This window comes from Lactuca virosa, chromosome 8 (genome assembly GCF_052849685.1).
Source record: "Lactuca virosa cultivar CGN04683 chromosome 8, Lactuca_virosa_CGN04683_v6, whole genome shotgun sequence".
In the NCBI taxonomy this organism is placed as follows: Eukaryota; Viridiplantae; Streptophyta; class Magnoliopsida; order Asterales; family Asteraceae; genus Lactuca; species Lactuca virosa.
Window position 1 is genome coordinate 191,049,533 of NC_136433.1, and position 10,429 is coordinate 191,059,961.

The following is a 10,429-nucleotide window of genomic DNA, read 5'->3' on the forward strand; positions in this document are numbered from 1 at the left end:
TCACCTGCTAGGGTTATCTCGTTTATTGACAGTATCGTTTTCGAGAGTCCACTCACAATACATGTCAATGGGTTTTTTTAGAGTACACCGGTGAACACATCGTTCACAATACCTACAGGTTGCGAGCCTGCCAGTGTTCCACTAGACTGTCTAGAATAGTCCGTGGTTGTCATCCATACTCTGCTAGATGACGCGGCCATCATTTGGGAAAGGCTTCTCACATCGTCCACCTCTCATACTCACCTCGTGGTCTATAACACCTCTCAACTCATCATCCAACTCATATTCCATCTATTACATCTACCCATGTTTTACCCAACATATTCTCGTAGATATATATATACAGTTTAAATCATTTAAAACATGTATAAAATCGTTCATCCAGCATAGATAGCAAGTATACAGATAATATGCACACGTAGCACGTAATTTATATAAAATACTTCATATCTATGTGTAAGATGAAAGTAACTATGCACTCACCTGAAAAGGTGGTGATTCTGCCTTCGAACAGCGCTTCGTTATCTCAAAACAATTATCCCTCGATAAAACCTAGTATTAATATCACTAGGGTTTAGTCTAACGTTAACCGCGACTAATTAATAGTCTAGCTATTATTACTATTATATAAGCGTTAAACGATACTTATATAACCCATAATAATAGCCCAAGTACTTATTATAAGGTCCTAATAACATTACTATATTAAAACATAAGCTATACTAAAGATAGGTTAGGCGTAGCTCACTTACAGCGGGTTTTTCTCAAAACCGGGCTTCGCTGGAGCAGCGTTTCCGAGCCGAAAGGCTCTTTTCTCGGGACTCCGGGAGCCTCGGGGCTTCCTTCGGATGCTAGGGGGTTTACCTAGACTTTAGGGGGGCTTAGGGAGCCTAGAGAGAGAGTGTAGAGAGAGAAAGAGAAGTTGGAAGGTGTGAGAAATGAGGGTGCCCCGGCTCCCTTTTTATAGGCTGGAAATGCCAAAAACTCGTCGAGTTGGCCTCCAACTCGTCGAGTTCTAGGCCAGGTGTCACCATCTGGTGGCTAGCCTTGGGGAGGAAGCAATGGCCATGATTGCGCCACGTCACCCGATTTCGCACAGCAGCCTCCCGACTTAGAAAAATCATAACTCTCGCATACGAGCTCTATTTTTTACGTTCTTTTTTTCCACGCGTAGGTAAAAACAAGATCTACAACTTTCATTTAGACTCCGTCGGCTAATTCTCGACCGATCTTAAATTTAAAAGTAGGAGGAGATTAGGTTGTTAAATGACCGCGAAGAATTCGTAACTCCTTCATACGGACTCCGTTTTCGTCTGACTTTTTACCGTTGAGTTCCTATTAATGAGATCTTCAACTCTCATTTAGGTCGCGTAAGCCAAAAACTGCTCAAACTAAAATTCGAGTTTCGGGTTGTACACTGCTAAGCCGAAACTTCGAAAAATCATAACTTCCTCATACGAAGTCAGATTTGGGCGTTCTTTTTATGGACACTCTCGGTTTAACGTTTTCTACGACTTTCGTTTAGATTGCTAAGGCTAAAAGTCGCTCTATCGTAAATTTACTATTTACGTTTCCCGGTGCCGTGCCGGTTTTGCCGTAAAACTTTGACGGGTCATAACTTCTTCGTTATAACTCGGATTTCGGCGTTCTTTATATGTACGGAAACCTTGAGACATATTCTAAAACTTGGTTAAGATTATTTATTATAAATAATCTTTTGTCGAAAAGTCGTTTTCGACCCCTGTTATCTCTAAATTGACTAGTCCGGATCTACTCGCGTTACAATTATGGTAGCAAACTAAGAAATAGTATTCATACATTAATGGTATCAAAATCCAAAATCACATAATATATCATCAATTAGTCTCTCTCTCTCTCTCTCTCTCTCTCTCTCTCTCTCTCTCTCTCTCTCTCTCTCTCTCTCTCTCTCTCTATATATATATATATATATATATATATATATATATATATATATATATATATATATATATATGGCAGCATGGGTGGAGCTAGTAGGGGGGCTGTCGGATGCTTTGCCCCCCTCAATCTCCTTTACGATTCAAACTATATTATAAATAAATAATGAACCTATCAATGATTTGAAGCCCACGTCGGTTTTTTTTGTTGTTATGCCCCTCAACCTTTTAAAATTTCAGTCATTATAAAGAAATATAATTAGGCTATTCTATGATTAAAATTGAAGCTCACAGCTAAAATTCCACATTTATTTTAGTTTATGTCATTAATAGCTCTTTTAACTGTCGATTGTATATTAAGTTATTATTTTCTTTTTATTCGTAGTAATGGTTAAATTTAAAAAAAAATATAATATTTAACTCCTTTTTATATGATTTTTTTCTTAATCATTTTTGTTTTTAATTTTTTCACTATCGTCCAAGACCTTTGTCGGACATAATATAAGCCCCCCTTATCCTCAATCTTGGTTTCGCCCCTGTATGGCGGGACCTGCAATGATCAAGGTCACATAGGTTTGTTTATTTTATATTTTATTGGACTTCCAGCAGCAAGATGCATACTTCCGACATTGAAACTACCCCGCGGTTTCTAATCCATCGCCACTTAAACAACCACTATATTCCGGGGATTTCATAGATGAGATTTCTTCTTAGTTTGCTAACAAGTCAAAGGCTTAAAATCACAGAAAAATAAAAAGCGAGTTAAGTAAAAATAGATAAGTTCACAACAAAAAATGATAGTTTTTCACTAGGGTAATGATAAATGACCATTTCATAGTTGGGACTAAGAGATGACCATTTTGTCATGGGGACTAAGTTCTGATCATTTCGTAATAAGGTACTGAGAAATGGTCTCATTGCATAATGGCCTTCTAGAGAAATGAGTAAAAATAAAAAAATAACATTATTATAGAAGTTTGGATATGAACTTTTTACCGAAATTGGTGTTTGTTAACAAAAATATAAAGTATGAACCGATGTCAAAATTATCTAAATTTGAGAGAATTTCCTAATCACATTTTTGTAATATGAAATAAAAGGTTTTTATATTGCTTTTTTCGTACCCAATTTTGCAAGCCCTTTTGAAAAATAGTTGTTGCGACAATGTTGTTTTGTTATTTGGTGTAATTTTTATGTTTTTATTGAAGCTATTGGATGATTTGGTGAAATTATTAGTTATTTAGCTTAATGTTGAATTGTAGGTTACCCTTGGTGGTTTTCTTACCAAAAGACCAAGACCTAATCTTAATGAAAGTGGTGAAGGATCTTCCCAAACACCAATCACCAACCAATCGATTCCTTCGGTCTCTAATGCAATTCCACAAACACCATGCTCTAATGAAACTAATGATGGTGTTGATTTGAAAGATCTTCCAAAGGACCCGGCGGATTGGCCAATGATTACAAGTTATGCCTCAAATATAAGAGATGATGTAAGAAGGGCATATTTGCTTCAAGGACCTTGTCAAATAAGGCTACGCAAGTTTCCAAAAAAGAAAATAGGTGATAGATTAAGAAGCTTCGTTCCTTCATGGTTTGACGATTTTGATTGGTTGGAATATAGTGTGAAAAATAAAAAAAGCATATTGTTTATATTGTTATGTATGTGGAGACCTCATGGGACAAAAAGGAGGGAGAGATGCATTTGTTTCCCAAGGTTTTGATACTTGGAATAAAAAAAATGCATTTCGGACTCATGTGGGTAGTGTTGATAGTTTTCACAACAAAGCAAGAGAAAAGTGTGACTTTTTATTGAGAGAAAAACAAGCTATTAATGTAGTCTTGAGGAGGCAAACCGAAGCGGAGGACCATAAATATAAAGCTCGATTACATGTTTCTATTATTGTTGTTAGACTTTTATTGAAAACCGGTTTACCGTTTCGTGGTAATGACGAGTCGGTTAACTCGGAAAATAAAGGGTTTTACATTGAAGTGTTAAAAGCCATTCGAGAGACTAGTGAAGATATTTTCAACAATACTTTAGAAAATGCTCCTAAAAACAATCAACTTATTTGCCTTAAAATTCAAAAAGAACTTGTGCAATGTTTTGCACAAGAAGTACTTTTGAGTATTCGTCAAGAGATTGGTCAAGATGTATTCGCTTTATTGGTTGATGAATCTAGCGATGTCTCAAAAAAGGAACAAATGGCTATTGTTTTGCGATATGTTGATAATATTGGCTTTGTGAAGGAAAGATTCATTGGAGTTGTGCACGTGAAGGATACATCCTCTTTGACACTCAAAAACGCCTTAAATGAAGTACTTACAAGTAATAAGTTGAGTTTTATTCAGGTAATTTATTCTTTACTTTTTTGTTACTTCAATTTAATTTAATTAGCTTTGTGTTATATTATTTATATATTTTTCAATTTTTTTAATAGATAAGAGGACAGGGTTATGATGGGGCTAGCAATATGCGAGGGGAATTCAATGGTTTGAAAGTTTTGATATTACAAGAGAATGACACAGCTTTTTATGTATATTGCTTTGCACACCAACTTCAATTAATGGTTGTAGCTGTAGCAAAGAAGCATGATGGTGTTAGTGACTTTTTTGAGCAAATTTCGTTGGTGGTTAATGTTGTTTGTGCCTCGTGTAAAAGAAAAGACTTGCTACGGGAACAAGCAAGACAAAGGGTGCAAAAAGGCTTGTGTAGTGGTGAACTTGAAACGGGAAGAGGGTTAAATCAAGAGACTACACTTGTTCGGGCGGGGGATACAAGATGGGGTTCACATTTCAACACACTCACAAGTCTTATGAAGTTGTTTGCGGATGTTCTTGTGGTTTTAGAATTTGTGAAAGTGGATAGAGGGTCATTGGCAAACCGCCAACAAGCGTCAGGAATCTTAGCATATTTTAAATCTTATGAGTTCGTGTTTTACTTATATATGATGTATGACATTTTACACTTCACGGGTACATTATCATAGCAACTTCAAAAAAAAGATCTAGACATTTTAGAAGCGGCTTTGATGGTTAGAGGGACAATGAACGCATTGCAATCTTTAAGAGACACGGGGTTTGCTAGCATTTTGCCAAATGTATCCTCTTTTTGTCAAACACACAATATTGCTACTCTGGAAATGCAGGATTTTTATATTGGTACGAGAAACCGTACGACCACAAAGACCAATAGATTTCACTTTGAGGTTGAAATCTTCAACACGGTGGTGGATATGCAACTGACAAAATACCGGGATCGATTTAGTGAAACAAGCACCCAGTTACTAGAATACATGGTGCTTTGAGACCTTGTGATTCATTTTCACAATTTGACAAATCAAAGTTGTTGAAGTTGGCTAAGTTGTACAAGTATGACTTTGATGATTCGGATTTGATAGATCTTGAAGGACAACTTGAGATATTTTACCACTCTTCCATCAAAGATGAGCGTTTTACCACTTTGAAAGGAATTTCTAAGCTTTCTCGTTTGATGGTTAGTACGGGGAAACATCGGTCTTATCCTTTGGTTTATAATCTTTTAAAGTTGGCTTTGATATTACCCGTAGCAACCGCTAGTGTAGAAAGATGTTTTTCGAAGATGAAGCTCTTGAAGACTGACTTGCGCAACAAGATTGGCGATGAGTTTTTGAACGATGTGTTGCTTTGCTATGTTGAGACCGAAGCACTTGTGAAAGTTGAGAATGAAAAGGTAATGGAACAGTTTCAAAAGATGTCTGCCACGAAGAGGACAAATTTAAATTGTAATAGATGATAAATTGTTGTTATGTTTTTAACTTTTATGTAATGGATCGCTTATTTGTATTAGACGTAATGAATTAGTTTTTGGTTTTATATTATGTTTGACCGGAAAAAAAAAATTCGGCAACACCTACTGTCAATTCCTGCGTCCGTCCTTGTATATATATATATATATATATATATATATATATATATATATATATATATATAGAGAGAGAGAGAGAGAGAGAGAGGAAGGATCATTTGAGAACTCAAAGTTTCCCGAGAACCGATCGTGATCCGTTAGATCAAAATAATAAAAGGATAGGATGCTTTGTGGCGTTTTTGTAAATACTTTGAAAAAAAAGACACGGGGCATCATAATTATTATGAATCAGGGGCATTTTAGTAAAAAAAATAATTCAGACCCCTATCATCAAATTGAATCACGTCAACCCCCACCTCTCTCTCTCTCTCACATCCCGACTCCTATCATCGCATCGCCTTCATCCATCAAAACCTAATATTCTGCAACTTCCTTCTATCAAGAACCACCAACCGAAATCCATGGTCTCCTCCGTCAATTGTCTCCCTTATTGATTGAATCGAGGAATATTCAGTATCAATTGATCATGTCGTCGTTAATCGTCTCCCCCATAGAATGAATCAGCAATCGGCTACCAGATCCTCCACCTCAATTGCCCGTTCCTCCCCTCCATTTCATTCATCAGGTATACACAAATTCATTCTATCATCTCATTACGTCCAACTTTTCTTCCTCGTCTTCTCCTTCCGTCGTTAGATCTGGATCTACAATCGATCCAGATTTCCTTGTCGTTATCACCGATGTTGAATCTATAATACGCCAATGATCTAGGCTTCATTGTCACTGATCATCAACAATTCATCTTTCCTTTTTGTAATATCTAAATCGATTGTAGTTTGCTTTCAAATCTATTCTTTCGTTTTTTTTATTAGAAAACACACCTCTGATGGAGCAAATCTCAATTTGGCTTCATCCAGCTCCCTCTGCCCTTTGACCGAAATCCATATTGACTAAAAATTTTAATTTTATCAAAATTAAATAAATAAATAAATAATCATCACCAATGATTTCAAAGACATGAGAATGAATATTTATCCACCTGAACTGGGAGAATAGCTGCAACATTGATGATTTCTTCTGAACATTCAAGTTTGTCTGATGCTATAATCATTTTTGAGACCATAGGATCCTAAAAACAACCAAATTTATTGCATTTAGTGATGATGATGAGGAACCAGCATTGAAGACCTCGTAGAGAAATTCCCCGACATGATCATAAAAATATGTCTTTGTCTTTGTTCTTGTTTTTATTTGTTTATTTCCTTAGGCATTGTTGGATGCGAAATGACAAATTTAACCTTTTCACAGGTACCTATTGATGTTTTCAAAGGAATTACAGATGAAGATGCTGCCAAGGTTGTAGATGGTCTTGCTCTTAAGGTGGCTGATAGAGATGCTTCAATAGAAGAGGTGAAGAAGTTGTACAACCTTTTCCGTGAATCCGATTGCACACAGTTGGAGGTGAGAATTAATTACTTTTTTTGTTTCTTTAAACATCAATAGGTACCTGTGAATCCGATTGCAGCATCTTCATCTGTAATTCCTTTGAAAACATCAATAGGTACCTGTGAAAAGGTTAAATTTGTCATTTTGCATCCAACAATGCCTAAGGATATAAACAAATAAAAACGACTGTTGAAGATATCGATTTCCCTGAAAGTTAGACTTGTATGGATATTTGATTTGATTTTTATTTAAGTTAAGCTTTTCATTTTTTTTATTTTTGACATTTATTGGTTGTATATATTATATCACTTGAAGTTTTCAAGGAGTGTCAGGAATCATGGCAAGCGATTGTAGTAGATGAGTTTCAATTTTTGTTGGTAGTTTAACTGCATCTATTATTTGATGTGAATTGTTTTGCTTTGTGATTTTTTAGGATAAATCACCATTTTTCATCCACATAAAATAGAATAGACATGTCGTTAGAGGTTAACATCTTAGAATCATTGTTTTTTCATTATAAAACTCCATATTTTTATATCATATGTTTTCTTAGTAGGAAGTGTATCTTTGTACATTGCAGACTCTATGCAGTGATGTTCAAGTTGTTGTGAAGAAAATGTATGGAGATGCACGACCAACAATCGTGCTAATTGGCTACAGGTTTCTAAATCACATTAAGCACCTAATGTTGTTACTGTTAATTGGTATAATATTTTAGTAAATAATTGGAAGCAAGACTATAAATGTGTAGTGATTCACATGTAAATCACAATTACACTTGATTCACATGTAAATTACATGTAATTCACATATGAATCGCATGTAATTCACATATGAATCACATGTGATTCACATGTAAATCATAATATCACATGATTCACATGTAAATCACATGTGACTCACATGTAATTCACATATGAATCACATGTGATTCACATGTAAATCACAATTACACGTGATTCACATGTAATTCACATATGAATATGATGTAATTCACATGTAAATCACAAATTGATCATATATGAATTACATATGATTCACATGTAAATCACAATTACACGTGATTCACATCTAATTCACATATGAATCACATATGATTCACATGTAAATCACAATTACGCGTGATTCACATGTAAATCATATATGAATCACATGCGATTCACATGTAAATCACAATTACACGTGATTCACATATGAATCATATGTAAATCACAATTACACGTGATTCACGTGTAAATCACAATTACACGTGATTCATATGTAAATCGCATGTGATTCATATGTGAATCGCATGTGATTCATATGTTAATCACATCAAAATTACATATGTATTTTTGTGAATGTTTTTGCATCAATCATTTTTTTTAATTTTCTTGTAGATTTGGAAGAAATTGTGGTGAATATTAAAGAGGTGAAAATGATAAATTGAAGAAAATAAGGAAATATTGACACGGAGACATGAAAATGCTTTGAAATTTGTAGCATTTTTTATTTTTTATATTTTATTTTGTATCGAATAAAATTTTTGTACTATTATGTTTATAGATTAATTAATAAAAATGAGATTTTTTATGATTTACTAACGAATATTATAGTATAAAAATATGCATATATGCATTTGAAAAATATGCATATATGCACCTAAAACTTTGATTTTTATTGTTAAAAAAGCAAGAGTATTTTTTTTTAAAATATTCTAGTTCTTTTTTTAAAATTTATTGATTTTTAAAATTTTACTTTTTTAAAAAAAAAATACAGTTTTTGTGAAAAAATTGCACATTTTTTTAATGCAGTTTTTTAAAAATGCATTGTAGTTTTTTTTTTGAAAAAAAATGCAGCTTTCTGTAAAAAAAACTTGCAGTTTTTTGAAAAAAATTGCAGTTTTTTTATTTAAAAATGCAGTTTTTTAAATAAAAATTACAGTTTTTTTTTTTTTTGAAAAAAATGCAGTTTTCTTTAAAAACAATTGCAGTTTTTTTTTTTTTGAAAAAATTCCAGTTTTTTAAAAAAAATATATTTTTTTTCAAAAATTCATGTTTTCTATAAAAAATTAAAAAATCTGCACTTTTTTAAAAAAAATTGAAAAATACTATTTTTTAAAAATCCAAAATTTTGATTTATTATGTAAATTTTTAAACATTATATTAATATATTCAATAACACAAAAAATTAAACATTAAATGAGATTGGTAAGACTAATAAATTAATTTTGATCCAACGCTCCACTTTTAGTTCTCGGGTTCTCGAAAAACTATGAGTTCTCAACCGATCTCAACCCTACGTGTGATGCCTAGGTGGACACACCATTGTCGCGTGCACACCGCCCAAGTCAAATGATGCATAGGTAAATTGGTGTATCGTGATTTTGCTCAAGCCCAACCGAACCCATTATTTTTTATTTTTTTAGTTCAATCTACAAATACCAAACAACAACAAATTTTATTTCACACCTCATCAAATTTTTTCTCTTAAACTTTACCACTTTCTCACAAATGGATACCCACTTCAACACCCCCATCATTAATATGAAAATTGATTTGCAACTTCAACCAACCTAAGATCCAATAACTCTTTCACGCTAAACAACTCATCACCACCTTTCTATCACTACAATTTGAATCTTGTCCCTTCACCACAACTTAAGTTTACCATCTTACTGAAGTCATCCTTTAAATTTCAAGTTATTCATCCCTAAATTCAACCTTTCCAAATCTCATCCCATATGTACTAATTCCAACCCGAATCTGTGCCTGATACTAAATATAACCTGAACCACGCCGACGAGGTAAGAGCTAAAAAAAGGAACTCTAAAAATGCCAACAAACAAAATTGGAATTCAAAGAAAGAAGAGGAATTGTGTGATGCTTGGGTCACCATTTTTTAGGATAGCGTGATTGGGAACGTGGAGTGTGCATGTGATTTTGGGGAGCATATTTGGGCCCAATTCCACAACTTAATGGCTCGGGAATACCAGAGTGTAGATCAACTATTTTCAAAGTTTCATGACTTTAAAATATGAGGATCTAACATATTAAAGACATCTGAGTCCAACGATTACACACAAACGTTGGACGTGTGCTTACATATTAACCTTAATGACGAAGATGACGAGCTTGAACCGTCACAATTTTGACGCCCAATTGGTAGGGATAAAGCGAAAAGAGTTGCATCGACTTTTTGAATAACTCTTCAAATAATAACTTTCAACAATTATGTGAGA

The 10,429-nt window shown here is 33.9% G+C and overlaps 1 protein-coding gene across 1 annotated transcript; it reads left to right on the top strand.

The window, feature by feature from the left end:
* Positions 1–2,456: 2,456 nt before the first annotated feature.
* On the top strand, positions 2,457–5,751 carry LOC145131149 (uncharacterized). The gene is made up of 9 exons (XM_079065877.1): positions 2,457–2,480; positions 3,179–3,479; positions 3,589–4,268; positions 4,358–4,795; positions 4,907–5,017; positions 5,066–5,215; positions 5,272–5,412; positions 5,464–5,628; positions 5,746–5,751. Exons 1-9 carry the CDS (start codon positions 2,457–2,459, stop codon positions 5,749–5,751), a joined length of 2,016 nt encoding a protein of 671 aa, XP_078922003.1.
* The last annotated feature ends 4,678 nt before the right edge of the window (positions 5,752–10,429 follow it).

Excerpts from the sequence above, each read along its gene's own strand:
- LOC145131149 (XM_079065877.1), top strand. The coding sequence starts at position 2,457 with ATGGCGGGACCTGCAATGATCAAG. Across the intron at positions 2,481-3,178 it reads CGGGACCTGCAATGATCAAG|GTTACCCTTGGTGGTTTTCT; the intron begins GTCACATAGGTT and ends GTTGAATTGTAG. Across the intron at positions 4,269-4,357 it reads ATAAGTTGAGTTTTATTCAG|ATAAGAGGACAGGGTTATGA; the intron begins GTAATTTATTCT and ends TTTTTTTAATAG.